General features: G+C 42.7%; 1 protein-coding gene across 12 annotated transcripts in view; it reads left to right on the top strand.

Moving 5' to 3' along the window:
• The window catches only part of ATP2B2 (ATPase plasma membrane Ca2+ transporting 2), a 359,025-nt gene extending 343,589 nt beyond the window's left edge, over nt 1-15,436 (top strand). For 7 of the 12 annotated variants that reach the window (XM_036738497.1, XM_036738492.1, XM_036738491.1 and 4 more), the window contains one exon: nt 11,897-15,436. In XM_036738497.1, the coding sequence (XP_036594392.1) occupies nt 11,897-12,208 (312 nt within the window). In that variant the 3' untranslated portion in view covers nt 12,209-15,436. Of the gene's footprint in view, nt 1-1,987; nt 2,160-7,367; nt 7,423-11,896 lie in introns of all 12 variants that reach the window. The other 5 variants (XM_036738500.1, XM_036738499.1, XM_036738501.1 and 2 more) reach the window with 5 other exon arrangements.
• Nucleotides 15,437-15,769: the final 333 nt, after the last annotated feature.

The raw sequence follows: 15,769 nt of genomic DNA, 5'->3' as shown, positions 1-15,769 counted from the left end.
TTACATGCGTATGCAGAAATCTATGTGTAGTACCCAAAAATGTAGAAAAACACTCCTATGAATAATTTAATTTGGTTATAGTTGAGATTCTGGTTGTTTATCCATGCAACAACTTTGGGGACCTCAAATGGGAATAATGCACAACATACCAATGCACATAGGCAATGTGGTATACTGGAAACAGCCCTGCATTTGGAGGCAGAAAGACCCAGGTGGCAATCCTTGCTCTGACACTTACTAGCTCAGTGACCAGAACTAAGTGGCGTCACTGGGCTTCAGTATCCTCATCTATAAAATAGACATGATAATATATACGCTGCCTACCTTGGGTGGGGGGGCATAAGGAAAATGCTTTGTAAGCTTTAAAAAGCTCTAAAAATGTGAATGATCGTTCTGGTAGTCTGTGTACATGTGGAGAAATGCTACCATCTGCCATACATAGAGGATGTGTATAGTCCTGGGTGCACGGCATCATTACATGTGTTTCTTTTTTGATAATTGATCTCAAGTTAGAAGCAAGGCATGGCCAAGCTTTCTGGTCCTCACCTTCAGACTTGATAATCTTTTGTCTGCCCCAGGAGTCAGGGTTGTTTCCAACCAATTCCACTCTCACTCCCTACACGGGAGTGAAAGAATCAGGTGTGGGGGTCTGAAGAGCCTGGGGAACAGTGAGGGTTCCCAACCCCACAGACTACAAAAGAGAGGGACATGGCAAAAGCAGTGAGGTAGGGGCCGAGGCCTAGCCTATGGAACTCTGCCTCCCCAGTTCTATGCCCCAGGCTTGATTCTGCATATATGTCTTAGGGCAGAACACTCTTTAACGAATCTGGCCTGTTCTCTCTGCGGAGAGTGAGCAGTCTGATTGCCACTGCCCAGGAACTGGAAAAATGGAGATTGGTGAAGAGAACTTGTGGTTCTGAGTTTGATTCTTTGCCTGATATCCTGGCTTCTTCCGGGAGGCCTAGGCTTCTAGCATTCTCAGAGACCTCCCTCAGTCATTTTTAAGGCTGCAGGGACAGTGGGTGGAATGAATAGTGGAAAGTACCCTGGTATTGAGAGTTAAAGGACTTCGGTTTGAAGCCCAACTCTGTCTCTTTCTACCCACATGAACCTGGGCAAGTTGGTTGACCTCTCTGAATCTTGTGTTTGTCATATGTAAAATGAGGGTAGCACAACCAACTATCTCTATTGCCCAGGGTTGTTATGAGGTTTGACTGAGATGGTGTAGGTAAAGTATTTTGCCTATTTGCAAGTGCTATCTAAGTCAGTTATTACTGCAATTCCTCAGAACCCTAGTAGCATCCATTCAGCTGAGCTGTGAATGGCCCGCCTTGTATGGAGGAAAGGGGGCAATGTGTCTGATAGGCCTTCTCCTGTATCTCCTCCACTTCCATCACGAGCATTTGAGGGTGATTCCAGTAGATAAGCCTACTATAGAAGATTAAACCCGAGTCCACTCCAACAGCTAAAGTTCCGTTCACCCAAGCCACAAATCTATGACTCACACCAATGGTATGAGCCAAGGTATAAGTGTTCTTGGAGTGCCCAGCCTTCTCCAAGATCGTCTCATCTGGGACCTCCTCCTTTGCCCCACAGCTTGGAAAAGGCTTTATCTTGGTCCTCCTTGGGAGCTAGGGATGGGAAAGACATTTCCCACCTTTGCCTCATTAGGAGAGAGAACTGCAGTTCACAGGAGAAACCAACCAAAGCAGCCTTGGAGGCTGGGGGACACCCAGGTCGAGGGCCCCCAGAAGGGGGTGGGGCTAGGCAGAAGTTCTTTAAGACATTTTAGTTTGTGTTTATTTGTTTTTTCTTTTTTTTAAATTTAAGTGATATTATTGTTGCTGTTGCTGGTGTTAATGTTGCTATTATTATTAATTATTATTATTATTAATTATTGCTCTTATTTTGGTTGTCATGCCTGTCAGTTGTGTAGCTGTTGTGTCCATCCTTTTCGCAACTTGTCTCGTTCTCTCCTCCGTTACAGATTGAAGTAGTCAATACTTTCAAGAGTGGCGCTTCCTTTCAGGGGGCTCTCAGGAGACAGTCCTCCGTCACAAGCCAGAGCCAGGATGTAACCAATCTTTCTAGCCCTAGCCACGTATCGTTATCCAATGTTCTTTCCTCTCCTACCAGCACACCTCCTGCTGCAGCTGGGCGTGAGTGTGAATTCTTAATGCCTCCAATTGCCAGAGATGCCAACTCTCTCAAGCGGGCAAGCGGGTGGGTGGGTGTGTGGGCGGGGGTTCCTAGATGGTTGGGAAGCTCAGTCAGTCAGGTGGTCATAGCTTGTGAGAAGGATCACAGTCAGTCAATGAGCTGCAGTGGATGGACATAATATATAGCCAGGGGATCATAACCAGCTACAAGGGGTATAGTTGGTCATAGGGGCCTTCCAGTCCTGGACTCAAGCACCATTTCTTGCTGTCCTGTCCCTGGGGATGAAGTGGAATCCACTCTGCCAGTAAGAGAAATGGGACATATTTCCAAAATTCCAATTCCCAATCCCTTCCTTGAATTAGCTTTGGGCAGAGATTGGTTTCCCTCAGATCTTTGAACTATGGTTTGGACCAGGTCCCAAAAGCTTGTTGGTCTCTAACTAGAAGGTTCCTATGGCCCAACTGAATTCCTCATCTCCAATTTGAAGATGAGGCCAAAGATCTGGTTAGTCAGTGGTGATTCTCAAAATCCCCATTAAGCCTCACTAACAAGGAAGAGAAAGAGGACAAAGAGAATGAAAAGAAATACCTCCGTTGTGCTTCTTTTCCTTCTGTGGGTACAATGTTCTTGTTGTCATATAGACGAGGACAGGGAAATAGATTCCCGTGTTGTTTGAGATTCACACAATGTCAGAGAGTCAGACTTAGTGACTAGTGGTCTAGCTTTGGTAGGGGGATTGACTTGGTTTACTCTGGTACCTTTGGTCCTTTGGTCCTCATCTCCACTGCCCATAAAAAATTAGAAGGTCAATAGAGCGCTCTGTAAACTAATGCCAATCCTCCACCCTCATTGTCAGAATAAGAACCTGGCTACACTATCCTCCCAGACAGCACTGGTCTCATGCTTTGAGGCCCTTTTGTTCAATGAAGATAGCACTGCTTAAGAGAGAAACTCATCAAAGTTGGAAGGAATCCAGAAAGATACATCATTCTGGCCAACTTTACCATTAGAGGAGGCCCCAGAGAAAGATCTGCTAGAGATGTCAGGGTATTTAAAAATATTTATCAAGGATCAGAAATACGTCCATTCCCAACGCACATTAGAAGTATAAAACAAGTGAGATAGTCTTAAGAACATAAAAAATCCTAATCTTCCCTATACCTAAGTCTGTCCTTTGGCCTCTTCCAGCCCAGGATTTGATTTCTGACAGGAGTACCCAGGGACACGACTTCTTGATTTCAATAATGTCTCCCATAAAACTAATATCATAATTATTATTGATATTGCTGATAATAATACTCCCCTTGAGTGAGCACTTTCACCATCTCTATCAGAGTTTGTGAGCCTTTCATGGCCAGAGATATCCACACACATTCCAGCTTCCCATTATAACCCGTTAGGGATCAGTTATCCACAAATTTATTCAATACTTCTTTAAACTTTGTATATATTCTGTCTTCAGTCCTTTTCCTTCTACTAGATCTAGACATCTTCTGCATTAAGTGAAACAGGTCTTTATTTGCATATCCAGTGCTGATATTGACTTTGATCTCATCCCCATCTCCATCAGTTTGTCTTTTTTTTAGCATGCCCTTCTATGGCAACTTCTTGATCATCTCAGTCAATTTTGTTGTCTTCTCTTGAATGGTGTCCAGATCTGTTCAAGCTCTCTAGAGATATGGTAGCTACAGACACACCTACAACTCCAGGTGGTCTGTACTGCGATATACAGCAAGGAAATGGATGCCATCCTCCTCATTCTTCCCAATCCCTTTCCTTTGCTGGGCTTTTGGGCCATAAGAGTGTAAATGGCCTGATATATTCTGAAAATGCTCTACAATAATTTCCAGCTCTTAGCTAGGCTGTGACCACTAGCCCTTGATGCATTGTCTTGTAATTGAAGCTTGAAATATTTTTCCCCTGTTTTCAATCTGCCTGCCATTCCTTGCTAACTGTAAACCTTAAACAGTCCTCTAGGTGACATAGTGAATAGAGGACTGAGTGTAGAATGAGAAGACCAGAGTTCAAATCTGCCTCAGGTACTTAGTGGTCATGATCCTGGGTAAATCTCTTAACTTCCCCAGGCCTCAGGTTCCACATCTGTAAAATAAGGAGGCTGAGTTTGATGGCCACTAAGGTCCCTTCTGGCTCCAAATGTCCATCTATACCAATGGCGAGGCAAGACCCATCCTCATCACCTGCAGGATATTCCAGCAAGTTTGGAGTTTTTCTTGTACGCCCTGTAGGGTTAGAGGATGCACTATCCTAATCTCTTTCCTGGTAGTCTCTGACACCCTGAAGCGAGCTACGCATAGAACATAGGACTTGAAGGTCCCTTCCAGCTCTAATTCTATGATCCTATGGCTCTTAATAATCTAGGAAGATCTTCCTTCAGTTTGTTCCCATCATCCTGCCATCTTCCACCTAATGGAGATACCATTGTCTGACGTTAACCTGAGTACTTCATTGTGCAAGTTTTTTTTTCTTCAAACCCTTTATATGCGTTAAATATGACCAGCCCCTTGAAAACTCTACTCTTTATGATTCCCCAGTTCAAGAAATGCCCCAGCCTTACTTTCCTTGACAGACTAATCTCTATGCATCCAGAGTGACTCATGGTTTTGGTGTGCAACTTCATTCAAGGATTGTAAAAATTGGGGGCTGCTAGGTGGCTCAGTGTGTAGAGCACCGGCCCTGGAGTCAGGAGGACCTGAGTTCAAATCCAGCCTCAGATACTTGACACGTACTAGCTGTGTGACCTTGGACAAATCACTTAACCCCAAATTCCCTGCCAAAAAGCAAAAAAAAAAAGGATTGCAAAAACTTCCCAAAGATATACCCAGTGATTTCTCTTTCACCACATCTGCATTATCCCCATCAAACAACTCTAATCAATTAGGAAGATATGATTGCCTTTTAGAAGATACCACCTTTTGTTTTTCTCCCAAATGGGTTTTGTTTGCTTGAATGTTCAGGGGTCTTACCCTTCACTAGAGAATCCCACCATCCTGACTGGTATGGAAACGAGGCTTACTGGTCTATAGTTCTCCAGGGATCTTTCTTAAACCCTTCTTGTGAATGTGGATTGGATTGACAATCTGAAAGTCGCTCAGCCCAGGTACTATTTCATAGGACCATAGTATCTTAGATTGAACCTTAGAGATCATCTAGTCCAACCATTTCATTTTGTAGCTGAGGACACTGAGACCCAGAAGAAGTAAGTTGCCTAAGGTCATCCAAGTAGTAAGTGCTAAAGCCTGGTTTCAATGCAGTTCTGACTAAAAATCCAGTCTTCTTTACACTATTCATTCCAACAAGTCACACCCTTAGGCCAATATTTCTCTACTTTTCCTCTTGAATTCAGTAATATCTCCTACTTCACTTAGGTGAGCATTTTTGCTTTCTTTACTCTGATCACAACCTGTGAGCTCCTCAAGGGCAGATAGGCCTTTTAAACCAGAACCTTTGAGTATGTCCTCTCATTCCTAGGGAAGGGATGAGGCAAATGCACAGAAAGCTTAGGAAGCAAAAGGGCAGCTGTGTTTTGGCTGGAGCTTTTCTGAGAGGTGACACTATCCATTCCTGAAAGATGACCCAGATCCAAGAGTAGGGGCCAGGAAAAAGAGCAGGAGGGAGGGTGGCTTTGAAAAGCTAGAGCACCTTCTGACATCTGAACTGAGTTTTTCCAAACGTGGCCTCATTACTCTAAACTTTCACATTAAACAAGGTTTATATTCAAATATATTTGCATTACAGAGCCAAATAGTTGAGACTTATCTCTACCCTTGTTGTCTCCTGTTATCTTGGATAATTGAAAGTTGACTATATCCATCAAAGCTTGTTCTTTGTGTTCATGTTCATTTGATATTTGTCCCCAAAAGTCTTGGAAGGTCTTGGTGCTCTAGCTTCCCAATGTCACAGTTTACTGTCTTCCCCAGAAGCTATCAGTGAGGGAGGGGGTACCTGGTAGAGCAATGTCGTGGATAGGGACCCAAACTTCGAGTCAGGAAGCCCCAGATTCAGACATTACCAGCTGTGTGACCTAGGACAAGTCACTGAAACCCTTTGGGCCTCCATGTCCTCATCTGTAAAATGAGGAAGTTGGGTTCTAAGCTGGTCCCGTCTAGCTCAAAATCTCCTATCCTCTCCATCGATGACCTCAGTGATGAAGCAAGATCCATAATTGTCATCTGCAGGACCATTAGGCCATGCAGGAGCCTTTATTGTAAACCTTGAAGGGTGAGTCATCCCTATCTCAGTCACCTTCCTTGTAGATTCTGATGCCCCAAGGCAGTGTGATGAGCTACACCTGGGCCAGAGTGTATGCTTCGTTGCTTTTTCCTCCCAACCCCACTCCCCATTTGGGATAGAGGGCCATTTCTGGAAGTCCACACTTATTGCAGGATGGCCCTGCTCTCCCAGGTAGAAGATGCTGAATATACATTAGGATGGTTCATTCTTTTCCAGACCTCCCCCCCCCCCCACCAATCTCCTTGTTGGAAAAATGTTCCTAATGGAAAGTGAGAATATAATTTTACACTCCCTTCTTTCCTTCAAGGTAATCATGGCCAGGTTCCTGATGGGAAGCTGAAACATAATTTTATACTTTCTTCTTTGATTCAGATGATTATGGCCAGATTCCTGATGGAAAGCAAGAATAATATTTTACACTCCCTCCTTTTATTCAAGATGATTAATTCCCCCTCTTTTGAAAAACAAATAAACAACAAAACCCTTTATTTTTGTTTATTTGAGTTTCCAATGCTAAGATTAGCCTTTCCTATATCTTAAGATAAGCCTCTTCTATATGAGCAACTACGTTTGTAGCATGCTTTTAAAAAAATCCTTCCATTTTATAGGTGCCTAGTCAGATTCTGATTACCTTGAAATACCCTAAGTTAGAAACCAGCACAAGGAAATTCTTTGCTACAGGGCACTCAATTGCCTTCGTCAAAGCCCCAACCTCCCAAATGGACAAGAATCCCTCCTGCCCCCTTTTCCCCGCTAAGATTCCTGATTCAGAGCATAGTTAGGTCAAAGAGTTGGCATCTCTTGGGAAAAAAAGAAAATACAATAAAAATTGGACCTCTTGTTTGCGTTTTGGTACTAATCACTTATGGATCTTTCGCTAGCGTGAAAAATGACTTGCTTTTGCAGTGCCCTCCTCCTCTCTACTGTCTGAATATTCAATGTGTTTGTTTCCCTAGAGGGCTAGAGAACCCTGGACTGAGAGTTCAGCAAGAGAGAGTGAAATTAAAAGAGGTTGTGAGTCTTTAACTTGAGCCTGACATGAATGTGAACCAATCCCAAGACACTTGGCTTCCTTGAAGCCGGGTAAACATTCGAGTATAATCTCAAATGCTCCCTGTTGAGCCTGGAAGAGGCCTGATGTATTTCACTGCAGATGAAAGGGTTGAGTCTCACTTTAATTTCTCCAGATGAGCAAAGGAAAATTAGAAAGCCCTGAAATTTCTCTTCCGTCTTCACCTGGCTCCTATCTCCCTGACCCATGCGATATATATATATATATATATTTTAAATTTAAATCTGACTTTCAGCATGTGGGAGGGAGATGGAAAGGCTTTTTTTCCCCTTTTTTTCCTCCCATATTTTTTTTCATTTCAGCCTTGGAGAAGATCGAAGTGGAGACTTGAGCCAGCGTGGCAGGATGCTCCTAAAAGTCTTGTCCCCATAGTCTTGTCCAGAGCAGTTCATTCTTTATGTTGTCTCCATCCCTGTGGAAGGAGGGGCCTGCATCTCATTGTGTGTGTTCCCCATCCCCTTCCCACCTGCCAGCCAGCTTTGTCAGTTGCAGACCAGGCCAAACTCCACGTAGTTCACAGGGAGCCCACAGGGATGGGAGCTCTGGTCCTTAACTTCACAATTACCTAACACAGGGTCAGAGAGTCAGAAAATTCCGTGTCTACTCAGTCCTCGAGTAGACCAGGCAGCTAACAATGAATTTTTTTCTTTAAATTAGTTGTATAGAATTCTAGTTATCCTGAAGTCCGATTTTGGGGTAACCTACAAGCTCTGAAACATAGCTACCAATCCTAAAGCCAAAAGGGCTCCTGGTACTCATCTCAGCCCTAACAAAGTCCTGACACTAAAACTAAGTCCTCCTCTCAGAAACTGTTTGTTCTTACTCGGCACTTAATTCTAGCCAAGAAGACACCAAATGGGGTCATGGAGAGTTGGACATGACTGAAAAATTACTTAATTCTAACACATTTCATTATATGGTTTCCCTTCCTACATTAGATTAGCAAAAATAAAGGGGGGTCAACAGTGAAACCTGACAGCTAATTGTAAAAGAGGTTACAGATTTAAAAATCAGATGCAGAAGTAGGCTATATATTGTTATGGGGTAGGATAAACTATATGCCTAATAATAACCCCGAGGCATCCAGGAAAGAATAAATAAGCATGTAGTATACCAAAGAAAAAAAGTTTATCAAAAGTAGTTGAAACAAAGTTATAGCAGTTAAAAATTTTACATTCTAGTTAGCTAGAAAATTTATTCATATTGGAGAGCTCAGGTTCCAATGATGCCCAATAAATAAGTCTTTGTTATATTTTAATTAGAACCTCTTAGTCTAGGGCTGAAAGTATCATCTCATCCCTTCCCCCGCCTCCACACAGGCCTCCCATTGAAACAGTCCAATACTATTGCCCCGCCCCTTTTATGGGGGGTGGGTCTTCATATCTCTACACTGCCATCAAGTCTATATGGCCCATTATGAGTCAGCGATCCAAAAGTCTTGGAACCAGTCTTATTCCATCCCTCCCATCCTCCTGTATGAACTCTTCAATCACTCTGTGATATTGGCTGGGCTGGTCTTGAATTAACTTGGTGGTGGTGAAGAAGGCTTGGAATTCTCCCCTTTTTAAAGCCTCAGTCGTCGTAAGACACAAAGAAGTCTTGGTGAACTGGGAAGGTGATAGCACTTCCCCCAAAGGGAGTCCTAGCTTTCTTCCCCACTCTAACAAGATAGACTAGATTAGAAAACAATCACTCCTAGGATATTCGTTATCAGGAAGCACCCAGTCTAGCCTTCTAGTTGTACAGGTGAAGAAACTGAGACCCAAAGAGAACAGGACTTGCCCAGAGTTTTATCAAAGTACTTGACCAATAATAAATGCCTAATGAGTACTTGTTGACTGACTTATTGAGTTGATTTTCACAGTGTTGTAGAAAGTACACTAATGTTAGAGTCAGAAATTCTGGGTTCAAGTCCCACTTCCACTGCTGATAAACCTCTTGATCATGAGGAGATCTCTTTACTTTTCTGAGACTGAGTTTCCTTCTTCTGACTAGGTAACAAAGCAAGTAGAGCGATGGACTTAGGGAAACTGAGTTAGAATCCTACCTCAGACACTTTGTTAGCTGTGGGACCCTGGGTATGTCCCTTAACTTCTCAGCCTCAGTTTCCCCATTGGTAAAATGAGGAAATAACCATCTCTCAGAGCTTATAAGATAAGAGCTTATAAGAGTTATGAGGATCAAATGAGACAATGTATGTAAAACACTTCGCAAATCTTAAAGAACTATATAAATGCTATTTATATGATTTATTATTATTGTCATTAAATGCAGATAACATTTGCACCATCTCACAGAATTATTGTAAGGAAAGTGCTTCCTAAACTATAATGTGCTTATATAAATGTAAGCCAACATGGGAGTCATTTGGGATTGATAGCTCAATAATAATAATAAAAGCTAGTATTTATATAGCACCAGTGATGTTCCAGGCACTGTGCTAAGTGATTCACTAATATTATCTCATTTTGATCTGTACTACAACCCTGGGAAGTGGTTACTGTTATTATCCCCATTTTACAGTTGAGGACACTGAGGTAAATAGAGGTTAAGTGACTTGCCCAGGGTCATACAACTGGTAGGTATTTGAGGCTGATTTCCATACTTAGAGACTAGATTTGCTACCAGTGGATCTGTCTTTGGGGTCTTCCTAAAAAGAGCCCTGGAGAACAAATCAGTAAACATTAGTTGCCATGACGTGTGTATGTAATATTGGATGATACCTTAGATGTGGCTCAGTGCCTGCTGTTCTCCTTGATACAAGATACATAGTAACAATATTCATTCTTTAAGATTCCATTCACTGGGTTATTCTCCCTAAATGCAATGATAATATGGCGGAAAGATAGACTCAGGCACGTACTTGGGTTTCAATCCCAGCTCTGCCATTCACTGTGACTTCAGACAACTCATTTCCCTGGCAACTCTGGGCTTCCGTTTCTATCTCCACTAGAGAAAGGGCTTGGGCAAAATGATTTCTGTTGTCTGTTATTCTACCTTGCATTCAGTTCACTCAAGTCCTGAATCAAGAAATCAAGATTGGCCCTTCTAGCCATGTTAAAAGTGAAGGAGAGTTCATTCTAGACACTTCCCACCCCATCCACTCATACCTGTGACTTAACTTGGCCCTGAACTGTCCATTCCACGGCCACTTCCCCAAAGGCCTGATTTTTATTAACCAGAGAGAAGCTGACCCTTTGGAAGAGTCTGACGCACAGATAACTTGAGAGCAAAAGCTATTGCTGACAACTTATCTTAAGGAGATTAAAAAATACAGTGGTGGTGTAAACAATAGATTAAATTGTTTTAAATTTAAAAAAAAAATTAACTTGATGAGCAGAGATCAGAGCTGAGACACAAAAATTGAAAGAACGTGACTCAGTCCTATGCAATCCCCAGAATGACTTCTTGGGGCTGGGTAAAGGATTTGGCCAAAAACAAAATAAAACAAAACAAAACAAAACAAAAGGAAGTGAATAAATGATGACAAAGCAAGCTGAAATGAAAGGCCAGAACGTTGAGTCTATACTCGAGTGTTTACCTCCCAAATGCATGAAGGCAAAGACCAAGTTGGAAACAGACCAATCTCTGTTCACATTGTCTAGGCTTCCAAGCGTAGCATTGGTGTGGCAGTTCTGTGTGTCTGTGTGATAACCAAACTACCTTCTGCTGTGGCATGATTCTTCCCCTGAATGTTGTCTGCTTGGCTCCCCCATGCTTCTGGCTGCCTCTGGTTTTCTTCTCTGAAAACTCTTTACGTCTGGTTTGGGTTTGGGGGGTGGGTTTTGTTCTCAGTTTGGCTCTTGTGTGTTGTCTCTCATCTTGGCCCATCTGACTGTCTCAATATTTTGTTCTTTTCTGTGTGTGGAGTGTGATATGTTATATGTCGTATAGTTTCTTTTAAAACAATGTTTGGTTTATTTTTTTTTAAAAAAAAAAAGAAGGTTTGGTTTATTTTTTTAAGCCGACCCTATTTTACTCACATCTGAACCTGCCCCCTCCCAGCCCCATGCATGGTTTCGACCTGTGCATTGAAATTAACACAGCTTGGTCTTTTACTACTAGGTATGGGCACCCACCTGAGTGGACTTATGCTTTCTTTAACTCCTGCTTCCCATCAGCTCTTTGATGGTTTGCGACTCCAACTATTCTGATGTTGCAGTTACATATGTTTGCACACATGTGCACACACACACCCCCCAAGTGAATGCACAAAAGTTGAGCCCATCCCTTTCACCCCATCCCATCGATGCTCCTAACATCCAGCGACTGGATTCCAGCCATCTGCTGTGCCCTAACCCCTTCTGCTGTGCTCCTCCAAAGGCCCCCCTCAGCCTGTTAAACCATCCCCCTTCCCTAACTCCTCTTTGGAGTTTGGTGCTTCTGACCCATTTCCCAATGTTTCCCTTCCAGATCCGCGTCGTGAAGGCATTCCGTAGCTCTCTCTATGAAGGTTTAGAAAAACCTGAATCTAGAACCTCCATCCATAACTTCATGACTCATCCTGAATTTAGGATAGAAGACTCGCAGCCCCACATCCCCCTCATTGATGACACTGACCTGGAAGAAGATGCCGCTCTCAAGCAAAATTCGAGCCCGCCGTCATCATTGAACAAGAACAACAGTGCAATCGATAGCGGGATCAATCTGACCACTGACACGAGCAAATCAGCTACCTCTTCGAGCCCAGGGAGTCCTATACACAGCCTGGAGACATCGCTTTAGCGAGAAACATTCGCATCTCAAAAAAATATATACAAAACAAAACAAAAAAACCACAAAACACAAAACACAAACAAAAAAACCCATCGCCACCACCAACTCAGAACGAATCAACCCAGAAAACTCAACCATGAAACAGAACCAAGAAAATAAAAATAGACAAAATGGGAGAGAAATATATCTCCACCCAATAGAACCTCTCTCTGGCTGAGAAGCTGTTTGAGCTCTTTGTCCCTTTGAGGCAAGTGACGGGATCCCTGATGTGGGTTCTTGGGAGTGAGCAATTGCCTGATGTGCCCTTTCTTGCTCCTGCCCGCCCAAACACAGACCAAACCCACCCACTACCTTCCTGCATGGACGTACTGTACTCTTCCGGTCCTTCTCTTGTTTATTATTTTTTTTTCCTTAGGCAGGAACTGCAAAAACAAAAAAAAAAGAAAAAAGAAAAAAAAGAAAAAAGACTCCTTTCTGAGGCTTATTTATCCAATTCACTGGTCTGTGAGTTTTTTGAACTGCTTGTGTGGCATGGTCTCAGTTGTAGAGATTAATTTAAATAACTTTTTGAAGTTGCGGAAGCTTACCTTGCACAGTAGGATTATACCAATGGGACAGAAGAACTTCATAGACACTAATGAGATTATATCCATTTCTTTGTATCTATATCAACGTATACCTCATCGAGAATGTATACGTCCATATAGATAGGTAGATATATATGTATATCTATATACATGGATATATAAAGTTTTTTTGCTGGCATGTTGCCTTGTTTTTGCTTAAATTGCTCTATTTTAACTTATTTATGTCTTAAAAGAAGAATGTAATTTGTTTACAAACCTGTAGATAAACGTCCTTCACTATTTGTAGGGTTAAGAACACTTCCTGCTGGGAGAGCTAAAGGACTGCTCAGCTCATCAGATACTCCTCTCAGATTGCATCCTCGATGTTTTACGACAGCTTGGCTCTGATTTTTTGCCTGCTCCTTTTTTTTGTTCAGTAATGTAGCTCCTGCTGGTGAATGACAAAAGAAGCCAAAATATAACATATTGGATGTAGGAATGTGCTCCACAGACATGGGGTCATGGGACTGGAAGCTTGACTCTGTCGGAAAAAAAAAACACACCATGTGCAACAATCAGGTTTATTTTTTGTAAAAAAATAAATAATAAATAAATAACTAAATTGCTCAGCCCAGTTTCAGTATGCCCCTCACCAGCCAGAGGCCACCTTGGTAGCCATTATATTAGGATGGCTTCCATGGATTTTTTTTGGAAGACTCTCCTCTTTATGAAACTCCTTTGAGTTTATTGAGAGCATTTAAAAATAAGTTATATTTGGCTTTACATGGAGATCAAGGTAGTGTTGAAATATTGTGAACTCTATTGTGTTGATTTTTTTTTTCAGTTAGTCACTTAGAAATTGATTTTCTTATCACTCGCAGCTTACCAGCTGTTGGCATTTTGATTGAGAATCACTACAGCTTGCTGCTTTTCTTTTTTCTTTTTCTTTCTTTTTTAATTTTGGAAGAAAACTATCCATGCCCCCCCACCCTACTCCACCCCCTGCACTATCCAAATCTGAATGAACTTTACGATATGTATATTGAAAACGTGCTCTGTGTGATTTTTAAACAAAGCTTGTCTTCCTGTAACCACAATATATACTGTAGCCACATAACAATGTGTCCTCCCTCCCTGCAAGGGAAGCCGTTATGAAGGCCTACAGTATCGCAGGTGAGAAAAGGTTTTTGTAGTTCTTTTCTTTTTCCCTCCCAGGATGGTGTCAGCATTAATACTCAACTTACTATGAGCTTCTTGAAATGCTACGTCAGCCACTCGATGCTAAGCACTTTGTGGGCCACGGCTTTTTTCATAAAGAACTTTTGTATTTAATACAAAGTTTGCTTTGAGACTTTTCAGCACACAGTCTTTTTTCCATAAACTTGTACAGTGCAAAAGACATTTTGAATACATAACATGGTCGGTGATGTCAGATGTGTCGAGGAAAAGCAAAGCACTTTCCGACTCACCTTCGAAATTAATTTGTCCTGCTGACCCCACCCACCCTGCCATCTGTCAGGCCCCTCCTCTGAGCCTAGAACTTGGCAAACCAGATGAAATCTTCTCTGCATCCTGGCCAAGAAGGAGCATTCTCTTGTGCAGATGGCCAAGATTAGGTAGAGCCTTTCCCAGCGGGGGTGGCCAGTCTTCAAACGCTGCTGGCGGAACAGCAATGTATCCGGTCCACAGTCAGCTTCCCTGTCTGGTCTAAGCCTTCCTGTAAACGGGGCTGGTGCCTAGGACGGCAGGGCTTACAAACCTCTTTCTTTTGAATCCAGAACAGGGCCGCCCTCCCCCATGTCAACTGTAAACAGACTGGCAATGAAAACATCGCTGATGTTTCAGAATGGCAGCTTAGTCAGGGTTTCATTTCCACATTGCAAATGTGGAATCTAACCTTAGCTTTCACATATTGGATTGGGGGGAGTGGGTGGATCCTGATCTCTGCTCTATTTATGAGGAAGGGAAAGGATGTTGTTTGGACTTGCACATCTGTGAAATGGGTCTGTTCTGGAACATGATTTAGTTTCTCTGTCTTAACTGCAATGAGTTATTTTCCTTTTCCAAAGCTCTCCCAACTTCCTCTTTCCTTCAGTAATGTTCATATTCATGCGGGAAGAGCACCGAACCATTAGGGAACCATTTTGCGGACTTGGATTAGCCTCTCGCATGTGGCACTGTTTCCTCCACCCAGTGGCCTCCTGTAAATTGAGAGGCCCATACCACACTGGGCTTCTCTCCATGAGGAACCAGAAATCTGGGTGGGGGTGGGGGACTGGTAGTGTGGCGGGCTCTGGGAAGGAGAAGGGCAGGAGTCCACGAGAAAGTTTGTCCAAGTAATATCTAATTTCGCAAATACCTAAAGTTCCATCTTGCATCCGGGTCTCCTTTCCCACCTGGCCTTCTCTTGTTGGGAACAATAGCTCCAAACAAATGGTGCATGGAGATCATGATTAGTTGGTTGAAGCTCACTACAACCCATACACCGCCTGCATCCTGCCCTCTGTCCCTGGCCGCATGGAGTTTGTGCTCAACAATAAACAATCCCCTGGTACATTTGGCCATCCATCCCATTAGGGGCTAATAATTTATGTCCATTCATCTGTTTTTATGGATTTTTTTTATCTAGACAACAATTGTAAATAAAGAACTCACCGTCTCTGTTCATTTACTACTATGCAATGGCTATGCTTTCTCTTACTCTGGTTCATCAAGCTCCTATGATGTGGTCCTGGAGTGTTTGTGGTTTCAAAAAGCAAAAACAAGAACGAAAAAGTAAACTGTGATGTAAATTCTTTACTGGTTTGGAACAGAATGATCCAACTGGACCCTGGCTTCCTTCCTTTCCCTTCCCCTCCCCCCACCACTGAATTTTCTACACAGGTGCCCCAGGTAAAAATAGCAGTTGATAAACTGATGATAAATCAGCTCCCACGATAGCATGAACAGCCATGGTCTAAGCTTGGCATCTTCTTTTCTGTACTGCACCATTCCCCACCCTCCC

This window comes from Trichosurus vulpecula, chromosome 9 (genome assembly GCF_011100635.1).
Source record: "Trichosurus vulpecula isolate mTriVul1 chromosome 9, mTriVul1.pri, whole genome shotgun sequence".
NCBI lineage: Eukaryota > Metazoa > Chordata > Mammalia > Diprotodontia > Phalangeridae > Trichosurus > Trichosurus vulpecula.
The sequence above is the reverse complement of the archived record's forward strand: the minus strand, read 5'-3'. Positions and strand labels throughout refer to the sequence as shown.